The following is a 25,056-nucleotide window of genomic DNA, read 5'->3' on the forward strand; positions in this document are numbered from 1 at the left end:
AGTCTTTCTATGTGCTAATACAAGTTCTAAACTGCATGCATATCATTGTTCAATATATATATCGTAGGTAGCTTCACAAGACACTAAGGAACTCTAACTCGAGTGTGATCTAGCAAGCTAGTTCAGCATATGAGCTGATTTATATTTGATTCGTTCCCGACGAGATGGGATTGAATCATCCCGTGAGTTTTTTGAGCCAACAAAACACATACGTACAATATTTTTTAAAAGACATTTCTACGTATTTCAAATTAGTGAAAGATATAAACATATTTGAAGTATTTGGATGTGCGCCTTTATTTGGATGTGCGCCTTATATTACAGAAGTAAGGCATCGTACTTTTCATTTCGTGCTCAAATTATGCCGTAACTGAGGGAGAATATTTAATGAACAAACATTGGTCTAGAAATGTTCCCCAAAGAAAGTTACTTTGAAACAAATAAAACGTGTTGGCATAAACACAACCAATCATATAATTTAATTAAAAGGGCATTAAGTATATATTAAGATACGACTTTCCAATTAAAGTAACGTATTGGATGAGAGAGCATACAAACAAGATACTATTCCTGTTAGTCGTAATCCATTGGATAAATTTCTAAATTAATATTTTGTAGACTACATAAGCCTAACTTTTTTTTTTGCAACTAACTTCTGTGTCTGTTTATAGCTTTAGGACCCTAAATAGTAATGCATTTGATTATACCAATGTATGTGTACATAACATAAGATATCATTTTTTTCCGCGGGTCTAAGATTTTGTAGCTTTACATAGTAATGCATTTAATTACTTTTAATCCAAATCTAATCTCGTTTAGCTCTTCTAAGCATGAACAGCCAAACAAGCAAATTCAAGTTAATGCAAATCTCTTTTTTTTTTGTAACTCGATTCCAATAGTGATTTACCAAATATAAAAGTTAACCTCACATAACAACATGCTCAAAGCTAAATCGTAGCAGTTGCACCACTCTTGAGCATTGGTAGATTTCATAGATTTAAACTTTTCTTATCCACTAATGACTACTGGAGTAGTTATATAAACCGTTTAGTAATATAGAGGTTTCTAAGAAATGTGAAATGGTCAAGAAGTAAAATACAACGAGGATCCAATGTTCCGGATTGAATTACCCGGTTTGGTCAAAAAGTAGGCTCACATGTAACATTGTTTGGTCTCATTACCCAATTAGGAAATTTCTAAAGACATACGTAACGATTCCTTTACGAATAACCCAATTCACAGTTCAAATTCCATTGATCTGGTAGATATTGTACCAACACGTGATCTTTTTGTGACGCAAACTATTTTGAGTTAAAAGCAAAAAGCCAAACGGCTCTTTGTGGATAAGTTTTTGCCTCTTTGGGTGTAATAAATGTGTAAAATACCCCTCTATGTTTGTCTACTTTATCATTAAAAAACTTTATCATATATCTTTCAAAATAATTCGATGATATTATTAGTATTTTGGATGTTAAGATTTCGATTATATTATCAGTTTCGAAATCTCCGGTACAAATAAATCTTGTTCTTTTTAACTTGATATGTACATATACCAAATTCATCTGGTTTAGTTCTGTAGCAAAAGTCATTGATGTAAATATTTTCACCCAAAAAATAAATATTCATTTTTACTTTGTTTGGTTCAGTTGACTTGGTTTCTTATCAACTTATTATATTAAAAAGGAAGAGAATCGAATAATTTGATATATATAATGTTCATTTTCATTTTTGGTATGATTTATTGGATTAATCTAAACCGATTTAGATACTCTCAAATAAAAATTTATAACTGAAAAATGGATGGCGGCTATGGGAGAACAACGAATCTAATTGGTCTCAAAAATTGAGTCAGGTTCCGTGAACTGAAGGTTGGGAACACGTGGACCAACAGAAGAGGATGTGTACTATGCTGACAAGTATGAAGCACGTGAACAAATGCCTTGTTCTTGCCATATATATCACATTTAATTTCCTTCTCTTTGGCGTGGAATCAGATTTTAATCAAAAGTACTTTATCTGACTTCGGCATATATATCGACAAGGATCAAATGGGTAATTAGACTGAGACATAATTTTTTTTTTTGCTAAAAACTGAGACATAATTTGTTACTATATCAAATGTGACTCACATATATCTCAGTCTAATTACCCATTTAAATGTTTATATTATAAACGAAAAACTTCCAGACGTGCCTGCTTTAAAGCGCACCTAAAGTACAATGATAAGTTTAATCACTACGAGTGCCGGACCAATTTTTGGTACTGCCCCAATCAAAATTTAAAACTATGTCCTTGTACATATTTTATTTATCGCAGAACAATAAAAAACAGCGTAAATATTCATTAAAAAATCGAAACCTACAATCTGTTTATAAAAATAGTGATATTATACACATATTGTTAGAAATATAATTTTACTTATATTATTTTCTACAAAATCATTATTTAGAATCATATAGTAAATTGTTAAAATAAATCATATAATCAATTCTTTCAACCATTTCGAAAAAACTTCTTTTATATGTGGCGACTACACCGAAACGACCAATAATATGCGATAAAAAATAATGTGTTTCAATTTTTTTCAGACATTGATTATCGAAAAATCTTTAGTTCTTTAAATAAATCATAACTAATTATATATGAAAACGTAACATTCCTTAAAGAAACTTCTAGATTCAAATATAATGCCCTCAAAATATCATAATTTAAATTAAAAAATAAACAAAAATCCGAAAACAAATTCATAATTTTGGAATTGTTCAAATATGAATTTAAGAGAAATTAGAACTAGAGCTTTAACAAATTTTATTCTAACAAAAAATGCCTAGTAAATTATATTTTAATAAGAAAACCTACCAGATTTATTTACTTATAGATACAACTAATTTAAAAAAAAAAATATGCCCCACTAATTTGAATGTCTTAATCCGTTACTTGGATGGCTTGCAAATGCTTGCTTGCATACATGGATTTATTATAGCTATAGTTGATAACAATACAAAAAAAAAGTAATGAGAGCAATATTTTTCATATCCGTCAACCGACTACCATAACCACTTAAAGTAATATGTGACCTCTTTAACTTGAATAAATATATACTTGAATCCGGTGACTGTTTTGTGACTTCGGGATTTACACATCTTAGTAGTGTTGTTAGGACATTTCTAACTCAACTCCATTTTTTACTCTAAAATAAAGTAAAAGTGAATATGGAGTAACAAATGCTCCAACCCAATTTCATATTTCACACCATTTGAAGTTTATTCCATAAATGGAATAATCTATTTTTTGTTTGTTCATGATTCCATTATGGAATAAAGAATGGAGTAAGATTGAACCAATTTTACTTCATATTCACTTTTACTTTATTTTGAAGGAAAAAATAGAGTTTTACATTGAAGATACTCTTAATCGTCACATTTCGTTCCTTTCACATGACTTCCTTCATCTTCTTCTTGTCCTCCCTTTTCTCTCTTTGGATGCCGACCAAAAAAAAATCTCAATGACGTATACAAAATCCTCAGTTCAACTTACGAGCCGAGCCTAGTAGTCACCATCTACAGCCAAGATATCCTCATGGTGTAGAGTGCAGTTAAAAACATGTAATTTATTTTAACTGAACATCATTTGTTGTATTTTTTTCAATATATGAAGTTTGGACGATTTGATTTTAGACCTTAGCTACAGACATTTTCTTGATTACACATGCTTTAGTATTATACTTTTGATTTTTTTTTGCGTAGTAAATATTATGTTAATTAAAGTTTGTTTTATGTTGTGTTAAGCATCTGACTGAGTAGTAAATATTGATTTTTTCGTAGTAAATATTATGTTAGAAATACATAAATGTCTTTTATGGGAACAAAACAAGATGTACAAAGCTAAATCCTAAATGGTCCTTACAAACTGATAATAACATAAAAGGAAAATCGATTGACTTGAGTAGATGATAGTTGACAACTATTCAATAAGTTTTAACTTCGAAATTCTATTTTTCAATCTAATAAAGCTTAAATGATAAAACGTTGGAAGCAAGCACTATCCTAATTAAGACATGCATACGTGCATTAAAAACATCTTTACACCAATTTAGGTAGCCATTTGTCTACATATACAAGTACTTCACATCATGAACATGGACTTTAACCCATTTTAATATAGTTAACTTAAACTAATTAATGATTTGATTGGCAGGAGTTGGAAAATGACAATAAGTATACACTCCAACCACTTAAAGTTTCTATTAATTTGATCCCCAAGAATATCCTCTTTGGCTTTAGAGTTTAAACAAATTAAGCAAATAGTCTAACTAATTATTTTCCTCACTGTCTATCTTTTTTCTTCTCTTTTTCAGTTATGAAATAAAATAACAAGTTTCATTTTTAGCAAGTGTAGTTTATTTCATTTTATAGCCGATCCTCTGACTATTTATGCCGTTTTGTTATTATGTTATTGTAGCTTCAATACATGTTCTCATATATACTACGCTTTTTTTTCATCCGGTGGAGTAAAATGTTGTCAGCTGAAATCTTAATTGTTATATGATAAACTATGAGACAAACCAATTATGGCTTATTTTCCATCCCTAGTCTACTAACGAATAGAAGAGGGGCACCGACTATCTTTACCAATAAATAATAACAAATTTCTTAGCCATTGATCCTTAACACGAATTAGAAGTAATGACCGGGACTGATTGGGTCGTGGAGGACATTGATACTAGTGCATGGCCTATCAATTGGACAGAACAGTCTCATAGCCAATCCCTTAACTACTGGTGTTCCCTCTAATTTTTATTAAGTTTCCTAGAGGCTCGAGAACATTATTTACACATCATGTACGTCTCATTTGATTTTAGATCATCTCCAATGTATACATCTATATTTTCCTCTAAAATAAAATAGATTTACTCCAATGTATATTTCTATAATAGAGTTCCTCTATTTTAGAAGAAAATATAGAGAAATTCTATTTTTTCTCTATATTTAGAGATAAAAATGACAATTCTCTATATTTTTCCCTATAAATAGAAGAACTTTATTATAGAGGCATATATTAGAACAAATCCACCTCTATAATGAGTTTTTCTATTTTATAAAAAAATATAGAGATAGATATAGAGATGGGTTGGAGATAATCTTAGTAAATGACTTTCACTTGGTTAAGTTCACGTGCCTAAGCTTTAATTCGACCTTTTTCTTCTCTTTGTTTGTTGAAGACTTATCCATGCAATGGTGTATGCCTGCATATGTGTGTGCATGTATTGTGAAAGTCGATCGAGCATCTTCTAAGAATTGCTTGCAATTTATGTTATCCAATACGCATATACACAAAAGTAAGTTTCAAACACACACACAGTGATAGCTTACAAAAAAACACACATACACACACACGGTGACTCTCATTTTAGCAAAGAATTCTGTTTTTAATATAAAAAAATAAAATAAAAAGACAAAAACTAGCTAGCAATTATTATTCATTTATTTTTTCGTATCGTTTTTAATAACTATGGTCTCTCAAAATACTACTTTTATATGAGTTTTAAGTTAGTCATGTTTGTTTAAATTATATAGTCATATTTGTTTAAATTATAAAGTCATGTCTGTCTAAATTACAAGCCAAAGCAATATAAATTACTTAGAAAAAAAAATTCTCTCTTTAAATTCAAATACATTATTTAAATGAATTATTGTATCTCACAAGACTAACAACGAGTGAACGAGGCTTAGGTGTGTGTTATCATGGGTACTGGCATTTTCGTAAATTTAAAATACAAGAACCCCACATCAGGAAAATTACACTTCATTAAAAAAAACTCATTTCTTTGCACTACACTCCTTATAAATCGTAGGTCTTCCTCTTCCCCCAACACAGCTTCTCGCATTTCATAAAAAGTGAGACAAATTACGTAGGAACGAGAGTGATCCAAGAACATGAACCACACGATGGATGATCAAAACTTGGCTTTTATCTCTCAGTTGTACCCTGATGTCTACACTCAGATACTACCTCAACAAGGTAAACTTCAATCATTTTTTTTGTTTTGAATTTTTTTTTTTTTGAGCAACTTTGTTTTGAATTTCTAGAAACCCCAATTTAATGGACTTTAGTGTTAAAAGTTGGTTAGCTAGTTTATCCGAAAATTTCAATATTTTCTGTTGTTTTAGAGTCTGGAAACCCTCCCTCCAAATATTATGGAATAAGTTTTTATAAAATTCAAGTGGCCTATCTATTTTAGTCTCCCCCAAAAAAAGTCACGACACATTAAACTAAAAAGTAAAGAAAAATCGAAAGCTTTATTTCTTTTCTTTTTGATAAGCATTTGTCATGTTTCTTTTTTTAGCGAATTACTAATTTGCTTTTATCTATTTTGGTCGGTAGGAGCAGTGAAGCCACCGAAGCGACGGAGGAAGAAGAGCAAAGGAGCCGTGGCTACTGGAGATGTAAGCAACTGCTTTTTTAGGAAGAGAAAGCTTACCGATGAACAAGTGAACATGTTGGAGATGAGTTTTGGCGATGAGCACAAGCTTGAGTCGGAGAGGAAAGATAGACTTGCGGCAGAGCTAGGGCTTGACCCTCGTCAAGTTGCCGTTTGGTTTCAGAACCGTCGTGCACGATGGAAGAACAAAAGGCTCGAGGAAGAATACAACAAACTCAAAAATTCACATGACAACGTCCTTGGCGACAAGTGCCGACTTGAGTCAGAGGTATAGTTTCCTAATGCTTATTTTATTTTATTTTATTTTGTAAACTTTAATCTTATATTCATAAGTATTTTTTAAAGAAAATTTGCTTAATCATTTTCTTTCTCTGTTAATTATTTTTCTTACCATTAGTTTTAATAAGGGCAGAAATGGTTTTAGGTTTCATCATTATATATCTAAATCAACGATTGTGATGATGGTAGATATACTAAACAATTTCATTCAAAACTTTATCTAATCATACGGAAGGGATTATTTGTCAACATTTTTTCAGCAATTTTAAGCAAATATTTTCATTCTTTTTTTTTCTGTTACCTTGTTACTTATTTTATGAGCTCAAGATTCGAAAAAAGTTTGTTTTAAAGAACACAATAATGAAAGACAGCAGAGACTTGAGTTGAAAGCAGAAAAAGCGACATCTAACAATATATTGCACTACAAAAAAAGAGTTGAGTTAAATCACTTAAATTGAATCACAAAACTAAGTGATTTTATTTTAAATTACTTATTTACAAATGATACTAATATAAATAATCTAACATCAGTTAAATTAAATGATGTTATATTAATTGATTTGGCATCAGTTAAACAAAGTGATATGATTTTTGTATCACTTGAACCTAAACGATATGATTATATTTATTTATATCAATTAAATAATTGATGTAATGATTTTTTTGTTAACATCACTTAGTAAATTGATATAATATTTACATCAATAAGAAACTGACGCTAACAAAAAAAATTCTCACTGCATTTTCTTTTGACATCAGTTTAATTAAAATGATGTTATTTTATTTAAATTTGCATCACTTAAAACCTTTTTCTGATACAAAACTTGAAAAAACCTTGATAATAAAAGCTCTTTTCAAAAAAAAAATAAAGAACCTAGATAATAAAAAAACGTGATGCAGTTGAGATCTAGTGGGTTTAATATTTTTCTCTTATGGCTGCAAATTAATTGGATTTTGTTTTAACTGTTTCATCTAAAAAAAACATATTCTTTTTAATCAAAACCTAGATCCTATTTAGCAGTTCCTCTCTTCTCTAGTGCTTGAACTTTCTTAACAGTTTAATTGTTCTATCTGTTTCTTTTATACGAGCCAAGAGATAGAAGCCAGTCGTGAAGTGAACCATTATTTTCTTATATATGATGATGACCACGAATTTGGTTGGAAATCTGAGAAGGTATTATTTATTTTTTCTTTCCCATTCTTCTGTTTTTTTTTCTTTCTAAATGAAGTTATGATTTACAGTCTTATGTTTATGACTTAACGATCTTTCTTTGCTGTACTCATTTTTTCTTGCCTTGTAATTGTTTCAGATTTTACTAAAGAAATGATTATCAATCTTATTTTATATCTCCGGAGCAAGAGACTTGATCGTATGATTACGTAATTTGTCATTGAGTACCAAAGGCATGAATCATTGAAAGAGGAAACTAGTTCTAGTCTAGTGATGACGGATTCTCCAATCTTATTAACATCACTCAAACGATTATATGCTACTAATGGAGATCGAAGATGAAAAAGAGATGAAGATGACAAAATGTCGATTGAAGAACTCATGTGGAGAATTCACTTAGCTTCTCTTTGTTCATTTTTTCTGAGATTTTTTTTGTAAAGCTTTTATTTTATTTTTTCCTTTCTCATACCTGTGTGTACAAACAAATTATAAATGGAAAAATATTTTGTTTAATTTATTTTCATAAATAAATTTATTTGATACGAAAATCTAATTAAATTATTTAAATTTCATAAGAATATTTTAAATTGTTATTTAAAATTAGATAATTATTAAAATCACTTTTTAAAATGATATTAATTTGTTTCAGTTATTAATAAATGATATAAATAATTGAAATCAGTTATTTCAACCGATACAAATACTAACATCATTTAAATAAATTGATGTAAATGTTAATATCATTTCTGTGTAATTGATACATTTTGACATCATTTATAGTAAATGATACAAATATTTATTATTTTTGCATCAATTATTAATAAACTGATACAAATTATTTGCATCACCACTTTCAGAGTCATTTAGTTAAGTGATACAAACTTTATTTACATCATTTATAAATAATGCAAAAATATAAAATAAATGATGCTAAACAACAGTTTTTTTGTAGTGTTGCTACCATATTACACAACATAAAATAGTTTTACGTGTTCCGTACAATGTTATAATCTTTCTAATAGTCACTTGTCTCTTTCTCAATGGGACTCAAGACATAGAGGAGACCCACTCACAAAAAAATAATTTAAAATTTAATCAAACGTCTGTATCGGTGGCTAGTTGCTTAATGATTAAATTAACATTGCATTGTTTTCCTCAGCTCCTTCAGCTCAAGGAACAACTCTATGATGCAGAGAGGGAGATCCAAAGATTGGCAGAAAGAGTAGAAAGAGGCTCGAGCAACAGTCCCATTTCTTCTTCAGTTTCTGTCGAAGCCAATGAAACAGCGTTTTTCGGAGATTATAACGTCGGAGACGACGGTGATGACTACGATAACCTCTTTTATCCGGTGCCGGAAAACACCTACATGGACGGAGTAGAATGGGCGAGTCTATACATATAAAATTACTAGCTTAATGTAATGTTTTAACTGTATTAATTAGGGAAGAATATTTTTAAGTAATCTTAATAGATTATGTAACTGCTGGATTTCTAATGACAAATAAGTATAACGACGATGGGTTTTCAGAAATTCATAATCTTATCTTTTTTATACATATATCAATTAATATCTTTTCGTACGTCAAGAAGATCAAAGGACTAGATGACATGCACTGATGCACATGAGAAACGTTGTTAAAACTCTTTATTTCGATGGATAAGAGTGTGTCAAAATTTTCAAAACAGGAGTTTAGATAGAATATTCCTACTTCGGTGAAATAATGAGTAAATTTGTATTTGTCACTTGACAACTAATTAACGAGTAGAGTTCGATAATATGGTTAGCACATACTAGCCATTTTCATCAGAGGTCTTACTCGCATACTAAATGTAAAAATGTCTTAGGGCCTGACTGGTGTAACCGCAGCGGTTGCGGTTGCGGAAGTTTGCGGGTGCGGGTAGTTGCGGTTTTAAGCGTTTTCTAGAGATTTGTACGACTGGTACAGCTGTTAGAAATTGTTGTGTTTGCGGGATTTTTATGACTGGTAAACTACCAAACGCAACATCTGTTAAATAATAATTTAAAAATATTTACATTTTAGGTAATTATAAAAATATTAAAATCATAATAATATGATAAATATAAAATTTATATTTATAAAATCATATTATTCAATTTTAAAAATTTATAGAAAATATTTTAGTTTTGAATTTTTATAATATAAATTGAAATATAATATGAATACATTTTACAATTTCTATTATTTCAATTGAAAATTTTTATTGGATATTTTTAGTATTATTTTATTTATTCTGTTTTTAAAGAAAAAAAATTTACCTTCCCGCAACCGCCCGCAACCGCAAACGCCAGCTGAAACCAGCTTTTGATTTTAAGAGGTTCGGAGCGGTTTGAAGCGATTTGTAGCGTTTTCTGTGATTGTTTCGAAACGCCAACAACCACTATGAACCGCAAAAGCTGCGTTTGCGGGTGGTAGCGGGAAAACCAGTCAACCCCTTAATAGTCATATCAAAATCGTAAAAACTAAACGATTAGTGTATCAAGATAGAACAACCATCTAGTTTGATTGTATCCATTTAAGTGTAGGCTACTGATATTTCCATGTGTTGTTGGTGACATTCAATATGAACGCATATGTATTCTGAAAAGCAAAATGTCTCTATTCCGGATTTGAGGATTCTTGATACATACATCTTTTTAGTATATCCTTGCAAGATATTTGATTAATGCATCTGTTTAATATTGACCGAACATCTTAGAAACCGTGGACACACGAAGAAATGTTTGGTGAAGAATTTGATGTAATTTGGGTAAAATAGAAAGTGAAGTGTGAAACAAACGTAGTGTAGTGGTCTTTCCTAAATCAGTATGTTTGAAGTACTCGTATCTACTTTCTAGTTTCAAAACATTCACTGTATCGAGCGTGTAGAATTATGTTGTCTTGAGTCGTCATTCCGATGAGATTAAGAAAGTTTGTCACCTTTTTTATATGGTGATCATTCACATAATCATCTATTAGCAATGCTAATGCTCCACGAAAGATTATATATTTGTTTAAGATAATGATCCGTTTGAAGTTACAGAGACTCTCCGGCGAATGTGAGAAGCTCAAGACTGAGAACAACTCTATTCAGGTAACAACAACAACTCTTTAATCCAAAACTTGATTCTGTTAAGTTTGGCTTTTATTTACATGAAGTTATTGAATAAATATACAGGACGAGTTGGTAAGATTGCATGGACCAGAGGCCGTAGCTAATCTAGAACAGAATGCTGCTGCTGCTTCTGAAGATGATGAAGGAACAGATTAATTAACACACTTAGGAAACATGGAGCTGTTTTATTAACGGATGATTGAAGGAACAGATTAACTAACACACTTAGGAAACATGGAGCTGCTTTATTAATGGAAACACTCTTGGTCATTCAACACTTATTTTTTTTACCACTGTAATAAGTTATTTGAGATTTACATGACACATTACAATCGCTGTACATTGGTGTTATATGAGGAGTTGAATGGCCATGGCTTTAGGATAGGATCGTGAGTTGACTTGTCCCACTCTGGGTAATATGTTAGAATGCTCTTGTAAAAGTTATTGGGCCTTTGTTCAGATGGACCGACATGTCTCCATGAATGGGCCATGTTTTGATTTTCGGGTGTCTAAGAGAAGAGACCCAATCATCAACATCATTATCAATCATCATCATATTTGTACTTGCTGCCTGCTGCATAGCCTAGTTCGAATGACAGTAACACATGATGAGTACCCATTCGACTTTATGATCCCCTACAACCCCAAGGATTGGCTCCTTACTGGTATCCTAGAGAGCCCACCTCGTGGTCCTGTACCCTTTCGCCCAAAAGTGCCTTTCGATCTTTCCCAAACCCACATGATTGCCATTTGTTGCGAGAAGGTTCTCTGTGAAAATCGCACAGAAGCTGCTGTTAGAGTTGCTGCAGTTGACCGCAAGCTCAAGGTACGTTAATTTCTCTTCCGACTAATCATTTTTTTTCTTCCTCCAAAGTATTAACTCGTGATAGAAAACTAGAGTTTAGAAAAACTAACCTGATCCCAAGATTCTGACAACCATTGATCGCACAAAACGTATATCTCCTTGGTGTGAGCTAATGACCTTGACCTGTAAATGTTGTGCGTTCACAAGGCATTAGCAAAGTAGCTCAAGATTGTTTGAGTTTTGAAGAAAGCAAAAAAGTACCATTTGATCATATATTCCATCCACGAGTCGATCCAGTCTAGCTTGGTGTCATGTTAGGAAAGGGCGAAGGTGGTTGTTATATATATATATATATTTTGCTCCCTATTGCCGGAAGAGTAAGCAAATTGAAAATAGCAGAACCGATCAGTAACGGTTTGACAAAGCTTCTCAACATATTAAATGATGTTACAAAGAGATAGAAAGAAGAGTTGAAGCCAGACGAGGAACGCAAACTTGACATGATAATATAGCGGAAACCTGTAAACGAAACAAGTATCAATAACAAGAAACTCTATCAATATGATTTCCAGTAAGGCCGTATTCTTGATGATGTCCATTAGAAGAAGTAAGAAACTGTATTTCTAGTAAAATATATTGTTTATAGTTTTTGAGGTATCAAACGTACCAAGAAATGAGATGCACAGGAAAAAACGTTGTTAAAACTTTTGTTCTTCTTCTTTAAAATCTCGATGGATAAGAGTTTGCGGCGGTTTCCTCCCAACTTCAATTGTTTAGAAACTTGAATCTAGCAATTTAGCTGTAGTTCATTTATATAGAAATAATAATTATTATTTTTAAGTGCAGAAAAAATAATAACTATTTTTAAAATCAACTAAACGCTTGGAATGGATATTTAGGCGGACATGAAGGACTTTTTCTTATTTTCACAAATAAAAATCAACTAACCGTTTGATCGTGATGATTGGCCATTTGCATAAGACACGAATTAGAGAATTGATGCCAGAACCACCAACTTACTTAGCCCTGCGGTTCGGATAGTTCAGTTTATTCGGTTTGGGTATTTTTGATTTCGGTTTATTCGGTTCGGCCACAATTCTACCGAAATGAACCGAAAAAATTGATTCGGTTCTGTTCGGTTTTCAGTTATTTTCTGTATCAGAAGTCTTGTTGATGTAAATTAACATAACATAAATTAAAGTAAAGTCATTTTTATTAGACTGATGTTTACAAAAATATAATTACATAGATATTTTTTTGCTATTAATATAACTTTTACTAACCTTGTATTTGTTGATGTAAATTTATGTCTTATTTCTATAAGTGGTGTTAAGTAAAAGATAAATACATAAATTATTCAGTCAAATTAAATCCCTATAATAATATCACTTTTGTTAAAATGATACAAATCAATTAAAATCATATCACTTTGTTGAATTGATGCTAGATTAATTAATAATAATATCAGTTATTATAATTGATGCTAAAATGATGCATATTTGTATCATTTATAAATAAGTTGCAATTTATGTGATTCTATCCACCTCTCTCTTTTTTTTTTGGTAGTGTAACAAGAACACACAAACATAGGCTTTTTTCTAAACATCTAATCTATTAATTTAGGGATTATCTACTATTTGAAGTTCTCATTTAAATTTTGGACTCTTTCATAGTTGTTACTAGAATATATCATGCCTCCTATACAATGTAACCTACTAACTTAAATTAAACCAAATCTTAACCAACATAGATTAGTTAAAACTGAACCACTCTTAAATCAACGAGTTCCATATCATTCTAGACATAAGAGAAAAAATATCCGACTCATTTACAACGTAAGCATACAAAGACCGTGTATGCTTATGCTCATTGATCTTCCAAAAACCAAATAATTGTGGCATAGACTAACATAGGCTCATGTTCGTATCACTAACTTTACTTCCATATATTTACTGTTCACCTACATCATATCACAACATACACAGTTATGCAAGAACATGATTTTTTTTTGTTCAAACAACCAAATAATGGTGGCATATGGTCAGTAGATTTTTTAAATATGTTTTTTTATATATTACATTTTACGAGACTATGTGTATAAGTTTTTTTTTTTGAAAACGGGCATAACTATGTGTATAAGTTAAAAGGTAAAAGGTGTGATAAGGCAAATTATTATACTAAAAATGAAAGAAGATTAAATACAAACTAATAACAAGTACAACACAAATTATAACACTATTAAATTCTATATATATTTAATAAAATATTATATATATATGTCTAATATGTATATATATATAAATGTTACACAAAATATATATAATATTATATACACATATTATATATACCATATATTATTAATTGAAATTTGACAAATCAATTTCCGCCCTTTAGGGCGGGTCCTAATCTAGTTAATCTTAACACAAACATAGTTTTTCACACAAACATAGTTTTGACATTAATAGAGAGAGTACACACCAAGACAACACGCATAGCCCCAACTACTACAACAACTTAACCAAAAAAAACAGAAACTAATAAGGCCACTACAACAACAAGTTCTAAATTTAAACACACATGCACTAATAAAGGATCTCCTAATAAAGTCACCAGCTAGAGAAACTTAACACACATGATTTTTTTTATAAAAAAGAAACTTAAACTAGATGCACTGACTCGAGGATAAGAAACACACATCAACATCGAACTTCTTCATTTTCAACATCACATTGATTAGTAGTAGCATCACTAATTATTTTCATCATTAGCAGGCAAATCCATTGCGCGCTTTAGGTAAACAAAAGCTTGAACAGCTAAAGCCATTTAACACGAGTATCACTACATTACAATTTAAAACTAGTAGCAAATGGAAAGGTGCGAATGAAAAATTGCTTGATCCCATAGAAACGAATGTGGATTCCCTTTCCACATCCACAGATGTATCTCATGGCGACTACATATTTGGTAGCCTCACCAGAAATAAACAACACCGGTGGTTTCTTCATACCTGTAAAATTTGCAAATGAGTGTTTTATTACAACAAGAATCAAAACATAAACAATAGAAGAGATCAATTAAGAAACATGAAAGACCAAAACACACAAAAGGAACGAGATTACTTACTTGCTTATAAATTCAACACATTGCGTCATTTTTTCCAATATTCACTTTTTGTGCAGAGTATTTTTTAGGTTCAGAAGGAAACAAAAGAAACATAACTAGTCACTCTCCTAATATGGCTATGATATACTGGTCGGCTCGATGGAAGGAGAGAAACGCTCCCTTGAGTACAACGAGGATGCATTTTTGCTAAATTGTAAAACCATGATGCATCTTATGAAGAACCAACCAAAGGTAAGGGCTAGTTCTGCTTCTCTTTCTTTCTTTAGTCATATCACATTGTAAACATTTCTCTTTAATGCAGGCTTTGAAGAACTAATAAAGGAGCATTTTAGAAAATGTGGTCATCACATCTTGAAGGCATGTAACGCCTACATGGAAGGATGTTTGATCGGTTCCCTCACCAAGGATGCCTCAATTGCAGATGAACCAACGTTTGTAAATTCCACTTCAACATGTTTCAGGCTCTCGTTGGAAAAGCTAACTGCAAAGCTCTTACCAGCTCTGAGTCTCTTAGGAGCTAGCGATCAATGATTGTCAGATTACATTGACGGTGGTTACAAAAAGATGGAGAAGAGTACTTGATGGCATAGATATGCACATGAGAAATGTTGATAAACCTTTGTTTTTTAAATCTAAATGGTCAAGACTTTACTGAATTTTAAATGAAAAAATAGCTCTGATAGAATAAACCTTACTTTTGGTGAAAAATTATGAATCGTTTTGCTGTCATTTGACAATTAATGAGTAAACATTAATGAGTCTTTTGGTTTGGATCGATTTGGTTCAGTTCGATTTTTATCCACCCTCTGGTTAACCCTACAGAGATGTTGGTTAAAAAGTTCCTTATCTGACTAACACCTCTAAGAACTTTAATTAAAAACTTGGAATGATAAAAGGTTAACGATTTTTATTCTTATTAACAAAAAAGCTTTGAATAATTTAGGTAATATCCTAGCTGGACTTCCACCACATCACTCACTCTATAATTTGGAAAATATATCCTAGCTGAATTATAAACACAGATTGTTATTGTGTGTTAGTTTCAATTTCGATTGAATAATAAGTTCTTTAATTAGAAGTTGTGTACAAGTATAATTCATGTAATTTTAGGGGCTGGAGATTTTGTTTTGAATCAAAAAGGTTGTACCTTTGCTCTGTTTATAGTAAGTATATGTCTCTGTTTTGAATTTGCTCTTCTTCTGTTTTTTTTTTTGTTCTGTTACTTAGAATAAATACATGATAGAATAAATAACTTGCTTGACACCCTTTTGTTTGTAGTAGCCTCCAGCTTCTGGTCTGACCAACAAGGAGAGCGGGAAAGATCAAGCCCTTAGGCAAGAAGTCAAAGCGGGACTTGAAAAGAAAGTGTCAAGGAGCTTTATTCAAATGCGTTTTCTTCTTACAATTTGATCATGAAGAAGCTTTCTGATGTAATTATGCTTTTTTTTATGTTGCGAAGTGATGAAAGTGTCACAGCGGGTTCATCTGATGAGAATGCTAACAACCACCAGGTACTGTTTTGAGTTTGACGTGTTCTCTGTTAACTTTGGTGCATGATGTGATGTATAATTGAGTTTCATGTTAATGTAGGAACAAGGTTCAGCTAGAAAGCTGAGTTTTGGACAAATGCTGGCGGATGGTAAGCACTTCGTCGCCACCAGCTCATAGTATAATCTTTGCTCGTATTTTGTTTGTTGACTTGGTATAGTTTCCTTTAACAGCAAGTTCTAAGAGTAACACTACTGGTGAGAATCCAAGGTTCGGTGCCCATGAAGTCACTGCCCTCCAGGAACTAATCTGAATACAGGAATGGACTTATGGTCTTTCCAAGCTGGTGTAGCTGTGAAGGTAAGACCATATCATCATTTCATCATATCTTCACCTTGCAACGTACCCTTTCTGATGTTGGTGTTTACTCAACAAGATGAACAGAGAGCTCAAAAGACAGAAAAAAAGAACTAGTATTACCGGACTCAATCGTTTTACTCTTGTACAACGAAATGCTTCTCCTTTGGCAGATAAACAGGTAGTCTTTCCGAATATTACACAACCGCCTGATGAGGTAAAGAGGCTGTGGAAACTTTTTTATTTATTTTTTTCTTATTAGTTGCATCTAAATTGTCTAATATGCAGATGTTGAAAACTGATGAGTCGAGACTCCTCCCAAAAGAGAAGAAATTGTTTCAAAGCCTTAGAGATGAGTTACAGAGACTGTCCAACGAATGTGAGAAGCTCAAGACTGAGAACAACCCTATTCAGTCAGGTAACAATAACAACTTTTGATTCTATTTAGTTTGGCTTTTATTGAAATAAAGTCATTGAATAAAACATAGAGGACGAGTTGGTAAGTGTGCATGCATGGATCAGAGGCCGTAGCTAATGTAGAACAGAATGCTCCTGCTGCGTCTAAAGATGATGAAGGAACATCTCTGATCAAACCTTTTACATCTGCTATGTTTAAGCTTCTTTATATTCACTAGGACTTGATTTCTTCAGAACCGAGCTATATATGTTATAACGGATGATTAAGATTTTTCAACACTTATTTGTTTACCAGTCTTAAAAGTTATTTGAGATTTACGTGACCATTACAATCGTTTTGACAGAAGTGTGTAAAAGCTGCAAAGCTATGACTACATTTGTTGTTTTTATTAGTCTTCATGATCGGATTCAGATTCCGGTTCAGTGCTACGGTTTGGGATTTCTCCTTGTCGTTGGCTCGGTGATGCAACTTCATTGACTGTTACAACAAGAAAAATCCCGGATTCAAACAAAGAAAAGTATAAACTCGTGATAGAAAATTAGAGTTTAGAGAAACTAACCTGATCCCAAGAGTTTGACAATCATTGATCGCACAAAACGTATCTCTCCTTGGTGTGAACTAATGACCTTGCCCTGTAAATGTCGTGCGTTCACAAGGCATTAGCAAAGTAGCTCAAGAGGGTTGAGTTTTGAAGAAAGTAAAAAACACCATTTGATCATACACTCCATTCACGAGTCCATCCAATCTAGCTTGGTGTCGTGTTAGGAAAGGGCGAAGGTGGTTGTTATATATTTGTTTCGCTCCCTAATCAGAACCAATCAGTAACAGTTTTAAGAAGCTTGTCAATATATTAAATGATGGTTACAAAGAGAGATGGAGAGAAGAGTACATCTACGGTGGGAAGTTGAAGCCAGACGAGGAACGCAAACTTCACATGATAGTAAAGCGGAAACCTGTAAACGAAACAAGATAACTCTATCAATACTCTGAATATTGATTTCAGTAAAGCCATATTCTTTATGAGGTCGCAATAAACTGTATCTATAGTAAAAGATATTATTGTTCATAGTTTTTGAAATATCAAATCTTACCAAGAGATGAGTTTGTCCGTGAACACTTCAACAAGGCTGAAAGAACCATAAGCTGCCCAGTAAACAAGCCATTTATGTTGTTCGTTTTGATCTCTATTTTCAATGGCCTTGAAAGTGGAGTATACAGGCAACCCGATGCCAACAGAACAGCTGCAGGAAACAAAGATTCAGACAAAACAGCAAAAACTTTTCTTTTATAACCAAATCCTTTCGAGTTAGTTACAGCTAATAATAGAGTAAAGAACCCAAAAAGCAACTAGAAAAAAAAAAAAAAAATTATACTAACAGAACAAAAGGAACACAAGAGATTGGCTGACTCTTGTTCCAACAAGGTGTAGAACCTTTGACCACTCTGCTAAGCCAATAACAATGAAAACACTCCAAAACCTACCTACTCAAATCCTCCTTATATTGTGGTTTAACAATTAGATGGTTATCACCTTACAATAAGAATCTGGGAGAAGAAGATAAAGGAAACTGACCATGCTGTACGAAGTACGATGTTGGAACCAAGTGGAGAAAGCAATACACGTAACCCAACCTGCAATTTCCATAGACAAAAAGTGGAACAACTCAAAAGACCAATCCCACTTTTGAAGCAAAACTCAATTTCACCAAACCCAGAAGACAAAACGTTGACAAAGACTTAAACTTTCAGATGATCAGACAAAAACCTCAGGCATGGTGACGAAAATTTTTGAATTCGAAAAAAGAGGAATACGATGACAGAAACCACCCAAACACACACATATACAATCAAGTAAGAGTCATAAAGTTTTTGTCTTTCATACATACAAGCGGAAACAACCTTCACAGTGAGCATATATTATAAAATTACCTCGCTAGCTAAGCCGGATCCGATAAGCGCCATGGATGGAATCTGTGAAGTAATTGACGAACTCTGTTTTACACACTCTCCCTTGTTCTCTGAATAGGGCTTATGAACGAATTGAAAGACTCTCGTTCAATCAGAGTCTTGTCTTTGTATTATTAATTATTATTATTAATAGTTTATTTATTTGAAATTAAAGGGAAAAGGTGACAATTCGATTCTATATCATTCTCAAACCAAACCAAACCAAACCAGTCAATCATACGGTTTATCTAAAAGCGCCAAATTGACGTGTCAACGAATGCTTGAATTTTCATCTTCACCGCTGAACTGAGTTAAGTTCGCTTTCGACGGCGCTATCCTCCGTTAGAATCTCCGTAACTCTCAGAAACCCGCCGTTGACTGATCTTTCAGCGATTTTTTTTTTCATTTGCGATGCATATTGACCACCGAATCCGATCTCAAAATCAACCACGTGGACGACGAACGGAGAAGACAACTGGGAGCTGAGCGAGTCGAGGATCGCTTGGTTCGCCGGAAATTTCTTTAATCGCTTGGATATTCTGAACAATAACGGACCAAGAATCTTAATTTGTAGGATTTTTTTTTTTTGAGAAAGAACAATCTTAAAATGCGTACAAACTATAAGATTGTTAATTAATTGAGATTACAAATAAAGATTAACAATTTTAATTTGTAATTTGTACGCATTTATCTTTCTTTCTGTTCTTATTCATTATTTTACTTATTTTTCCGTCTACGATCACACATATACAACTCCAAAACAATTTGTTAACATACCAATTTCAGGATTAGCTCTCTTGCCTGTAATTAAATATTATGTCTTCTTTATATGGAACTGAAGTTGAGAACGTACGTTACTCGTATACACAGATAATTCAACGTCAAATATAATATCCAGTCACAGAAAAATATGATGAGAATGACAATCTCAATGACAATGCATGCAGGTATAGTTGGTTGCAGAAGAAGAAGAATTATAGTTGGTTGCCACCCAATATGCATACGTTTGGTTTTTGGCCCAAACACTAAATGATTGTGTGATTCATCGAACATTTTTCCCTTTGAAAAACGTTACGGCAAAACTTTTTTTTCTTGTTGGCTTTCAGCCAAACACCAAAAAGAAACGAATCAGGTATGCGTCCCCTTGGATGAAGTGCATGGTATTGGTAACACAAATTCAGTGAAAAATACAATATTTTTAAACCCGTGACATATATTCGTCTTGCGATACAAACTATGCCTCTCTACAATCAACGGTTTTTATCATCCCGATTTTAAAGCTTTGTGTCTTAGCGAGTAGTTTAAATTGTTATCAAAGAACCATGCACTTGTCGACGTAACACAAGCACGTGTCCAAACAATTAATACACGTTGTGATTGTAGGCCTACTTTGTCTATCTTTCACGTTCCCTTTATATTATACGATTTATTACGTTTAGCAGTGAATAGCACAGAGATGACTAAATTTACCGTATTGCCACTCTTTGTTCTTCTCTTTCTCGTTTTACTCTGCACTAAGTCGTTAGCTAAGTCTGAAGAGTTTGATGAGTCGGACGAAGAAAACGACGTTGCTGCTGTACCGTCATGTTGCGGGTTCTCGTCGCCTCTTCTGATCAAGAAAGATCAATGGAAACCAATCTTCGAGACCAAGTTCGGACAAATCTCAACCGTTCAAATCGGCGAGGGATGCGGTGGGATGGGACCTTACAAAATACATTCAATAACGTTGGAGCCAAACGCTCTATTGCTCCCTCTTCTTCTTCATTCAGACATGGTCTTCTTTGTCGACTCTGGTACATATATATATAAACTGTCTCATTGACATGTATATTTTTTCGGTTTGGTTTAAGGATAAGTTTTACGGTTTGGTTTGCATTAGGTTAATAATGGATTTGTTTATTGTATATAGGGAGTGGGATTCTGAATTGGGTCGAGGAGGAAGCGACGAGTTCTGAGATAAGACGAGGGGACGTTTACAGGCTACGTCCCGGTACAGTTTTCTACTTACAGAGCAAACCGGTTGATATCTTCCTTGGAACCAAACTTAGGATTTACGCAATCTTCTCAAACACCGAAGAGTGTTTACACGTAAGATATTATAATTCCTTTACTCTATTTGTTCCAATTTAACTGATGTTCAAGAAAAAAATTATTTGTTTCTTCAAAAAAAAAATTATTTGTTACAAAATAACTGATTTTTGTGATCAATTACTTAACACTACATTTTTTTGTTGGTTGAAATTATTTTTGTTTACTGATATGTGTATAAAATTTTACATTTTTCTTAATTTGTCAGCATTAACCTTAAATATCAACTAAAAATAGTATTTATTTTCATATTCTTCATATGTATTTTTTCTTACTTGTGGAGTTCTTCGTGGATGCAGGATCCTTGCTTTGGTGCGTATTCCAGTATCACAGATCTATTGTTTGGTTTTGATGAGACCATTCTCCAGTCAGCTTTTGGGGTATGCATATATTTTCTAATGTGTAGTTTATAGTACTAGAGAAGATATCAGGTCACTTGAGCCGCAAGATACGAATATGTGTATACCTTGCTTCTCAAGCTACATTAGTAGAGGCGCTTTTCATTTGTGCTCACTGAACTTACTTGTTTTCATTAGGTTCCTGAGGAAATTATAGGTCTGATGACGAACCGTACGCAGCCACCACTGATCGTGCATGACATGCTGAGCACGCCTGGTGAGGCCAACACCAACACGTGGCAGCTCCAACCGCGGTTACTCAAAATCTTTGCCCGATATGTAAGCGCAGCGGAGAACAAAAAGAAGGAGAAGAAGACAAAGAAAGCAAAGACATTCAATGTTTTCGAATCTGAACCTGATTTCCAGAGCCCTAACGGTCAGACTATAACGATTAACAGGAAGGATCTAAATGTGTTAAGCGGCTCAATGGTTGGAGTTTCCATGGTGAACCTAACTCAAGCATCGATGATGGGACCCCATTGGAACCCATGGGCTTGTGAGATCTCGGTTGTGTTGAAAGGATCTGGAATGGTACGTGTGCTTAGGTCTTCGATTTCTTCAAGATCATCATCAGAGTGTAAGAACATGAGGTTTAAGGTAGAGGAAGGAGATATTTTCGCAGTTCCACGGTTACATCCAATGGCTCAAATGTCTTTTATAGATGAGCCATTGTTGTTCATTGGGTTTACTACTTCAGCTAGGAACAACGAGCCACAGTTCTTAGCCGGACAGAACTCAGCTTTACGGTTTCTTGACCGGGAGGTATTAGCTGCCTCTTTGAATGTGAGTAGTGCGATGGTTGATGGATTGTTGGGAGCTCAGAAGGATGCGGTTGTGTTGGGATGTCCTTATTGTGCGGAAGGAGAGTTGGATAGCTTAAAGTGGAGACGGAGATGAAGAAGAGAGATGATGAGAGGAAGAGAGAAGAAGAAGAGGCCAAGAAAGAAGAGGAAGAGAGGAGGAAACGAGAAGAAGAAGAAGAAGAGGAGAAGAAGCAATGGCCGCCACAGCCTCAGCAACCACCACAGAGATAAAGCTTTTAATTATGTCAAGAGTGTTTAGGTCGTTGATGGTCGAAAGTTTGGTCTTGTTGTCTCTTGTTTATTTGTTAATGTGTTTTGTATTGCAACCCTTTGACTAGGTTTCCTTGTCGAGTCAATTCGTTCTTCCATGCTTTCTTCTTTTCGTTACGTTTGTATTGTATTGTGTTGTGATTTTTTTTTTGCGTAAATGTTAGTGTGCGTAGATGCGGAATTAATGTGAAATAATTAAAGATTTATCTCTATGATATATTGTAAGTTTGTAACAAATAACTTATGTCGCATCCCATGAGTCCATGAGGGTCTATGACGCCTTTTTTAGATTTGTCTTCAACTAGAATCCATGATGAATTAAATTTACTACGAGTTTTATCATTCTTATATCATAAGTTCATAACAGAGTGACCAAATATTGTGAAAAGGTCTGGTGATTACTAGCTTTATTAACAGAAGAAAAGATACCGTAAAAATTGTATAATTTATCACTATGTTTTTGCCTAACTCTTTTGATCAAATACTATTTTAATATTCTAGATGAATATATTGCTGATTAAGTTGTTAACCCTTATAAAGGATAAAAACGTGAAAGAGCAAATTAAAACACACAAAAAAGAAAAGAGATAATCCACTTGCTTATAAATTCAACACATTGCATCATTTTGTCAGTTTTTTTGCAGAATGTTTTCCAGGTTCACGAGAAATCAAAAGAAACATTACTAGTCGTTTCATTAATTAAATAGAGAGAATTTTTATATCCTCGAAAATTTTGAAATCCACCCAATCGGACCGATTGGAAATCCTTCTTTTCAATCAATTATCTTGTTTAATTGCATTATTATACTCGTTTTTTTTGTTCACCTTTAAGTGTGCATACACTGCGATATTTATTATGACACGTGTTATTAAGATTGGTACATTACAGAAGATGAACCCATTTAGTTTGAGTTGAGACTTAGTATTGGTGGAACTGAGTCGACAAGTGGCAAAATAAAGTGGTTTGTAGAATCTAAAAGGAAAGAAACAAGAAAATGACGGTTGATTTTGAAAATAAAGATTGTGATTAGCAAGGGAAATAAAGTAGAGTGGAGTAAATCAAGTAGAGTAAACAGGATAAAAATGTTTTCTTACCAAGTGATTTCTTTTTTTTTCTTGACTGGAAACTTTTCACTTACTCTAGAATGGTGGACTCAAGCAAATTTTACATATATTTTACCAGGTTCTTTTTATGTTGGCCAGACCTACACTTGTGTCCATGACATTTATCTTTTCTGGTATACGAAAATTAAATGGTACATTTAAAGTTCTATAGACATTCATACACTACTTCAATTACAAATCAACAACATCATCACCATCACCTTCATCCATACCTCATCATTCTTCCCGTGTTCCATTTTGTAATTGCTTTTTTGCCTCGTTCATACACTACAAAAGGTTAGTCAACATCATTTATTTTGTATTTTTCAATTCGTTAATAACAGTTTTATTAACAGAAGAAAGAACTCTGTAAAGAAGTTGTATAGTCTATCACTATGTTTTTGGCTAACCCTTTTGATCAAATATTTTTTTAATATTCTAGATGAATATATTGCTTATTAAGTTGTTAGCCCTTGTAAAAGATTAAAGGAAACACGAAAGAGCAAAACACACAAAAAGAAAGAGATTACATACTTGCTTATAAATTCAACACTTTGGTCATTTTTTCCAATGTTCTGTTTTTGTGCAGAATATTTTTCAGGAATCAAAAGAAACATTATTAGCTACCCTCCTTATATGTGAATCAAAAGGGACTTGATCTTTTCATTATGACACTTGATAAGAATGAGGATTTGCAGGTAGCAACACACATATTTTGAATATCATTAAGTGATTTTATTTAAAATTTTGTTACTTGGTTTTAATAATTATGTCTATTTTTTTTTTTGTTCTTGCTATCTAATACAAACTAGAACTCTAAAGTCACTTATATTTCTTCTCTTGAAGAAACATTCTGAAGATTGGAGAATTGACATTACAAATCTTTGGAGCAAACTTAATTCCCGAGGAAGTTAACAATGGTTTGGAATGAGAAAACCAGCCATTGCTCAAGCAAAAGATCTGTGTTTGGAATTCAAAGTTTTCTCTGCAAAAAGGATTGTGTAGAAGGAAATATGCGACTGAAGGATGTTTGTGAGGGAATGGTTCCTTTTATAGCGTTGAAATTGCTATAAGAATTTAATTTTCATACCTGTATGTGAGGGAATGGTTTCTTTTAATTCTATTTTAATACTCAAGCTGTGTCAAGCATTATAAGATCGTGCTATAGAGTCATGAAATGTCACCCGACAAAGAGTACGTACACAGGGAATCATAAACCCTAACGCCATACTTGAAGTCGACCTCTTTA

At 32.9% G+C, this 25,056-nt stretch overlaps 4 protein-coding genes across 4 annotated transcripts; 3 read left to right on the forward strand and 1 right to left on the reverse strand.

The window, feature by feature from the left end:
• Positions 1-5,857: 5,857 nt before the first annotated feature.
• LOC108840759 (homeobox-leucine zipper protein ATHB-40) lies at positions 5,858-9,423 on the forward strand. The gene is made up of 3 exons (XM_057008689.1): positions 5,858-6,021; positions 6,385-6,710; positions 9,052-9,423. The coding sequence occupies exons 1-3, from the start codon at positions 5,937-5,939 to the stop codon at positions 9,292-9,294; spliced, it is 654 nt and encodes a 217-aa protein (XP_056864669.1). The 5' UTR covers positions 5,858-5,936; the 3' UTR covers positions 9,295-9,423.
• Positions 9,424-16,219: 6,796 nt separating this feature from the next.
• Positions 16,220-16,779, forward strand: LOC108849910 (G-box-binding factor 1-like). Its single transcript, XM_057009723.1, has 3 exons — positions 16,220-16,445; positions 16,525-16,573; positions 16,656-16,779. The coding sequence occupies exons 1-3, from the start codon at positions 16,347-16,349 to the stop codon at positions 16,733-16,735; spliced, it is 228 nt and encodes a 75-aa protein (XP_056865703.1). The 5' UTR covers positions 16,220-16,346; the 3' UTR covers positions 16,736-16,779.
• Positions 16,780-17,459: 680 nt separating this feature from the next.
• LOC108849911 (HVA22-like protein k) lies at positions 17,460-19,251 on the reverse strand. The gene is made up of 7 exons (XM_018623517.2): positions 19,127-19,251; positions 18,771-18,829; positions 18,289-18,438; positions 18,087-18,150; positions 17,906-18,001; positions 17,757-17,829; positions 17,460-17,674 (listed from the first exon to the last, which is right to left on the reverse strand). Exons 1-7 carry the CDS (start codon positions 19,157-19,159, stop codon positions 17,586-17,588), a joined length of 564 nt encoding a protein of 187 aa, XP_018479019.2. The 5' UTR covers positions 19,160-19,251; the 3' UTR covers positions 17,460-17,585.
• Positions 19,252-20,262: 1,011 nt separating this feature from the next.
• On the forward strand, positions 20,263-22,844 carry LOC108849912 (vicilin-like seed storage protein At4g36700). The gene is given in 5 exon segments (XM_018623518.2): positions 20,263-20,937; positions 21,054-21,232; positions 21,532-21,612; positions 21,769-22,501; positions 22,504-22,844. Coding segments are annotated over 5 exon segments (1,491 nt in total). The 5' UTR covers positions 20,263-20,600; the 3' UTR covers positions 22,665-22,844.
• The last annotated feature ends 2,212 nt before the right edge of the window (positions 22,845-25,056 follow it).

This window comes from Raphanus sativus, chromosome 4, assembly GCF_000801105.2.
Source record: "Raphanus sativus cultivar WK10039 chromosome 4, ASM80110v3, whole genome shotgun sequence".
Lineage (NCBI taxonomy): Eukaryota > Viridiplantae > Streptophyta > Magnoliopsida > Brassicales > Brassicaceae > Raphanus > Raphanus sativus.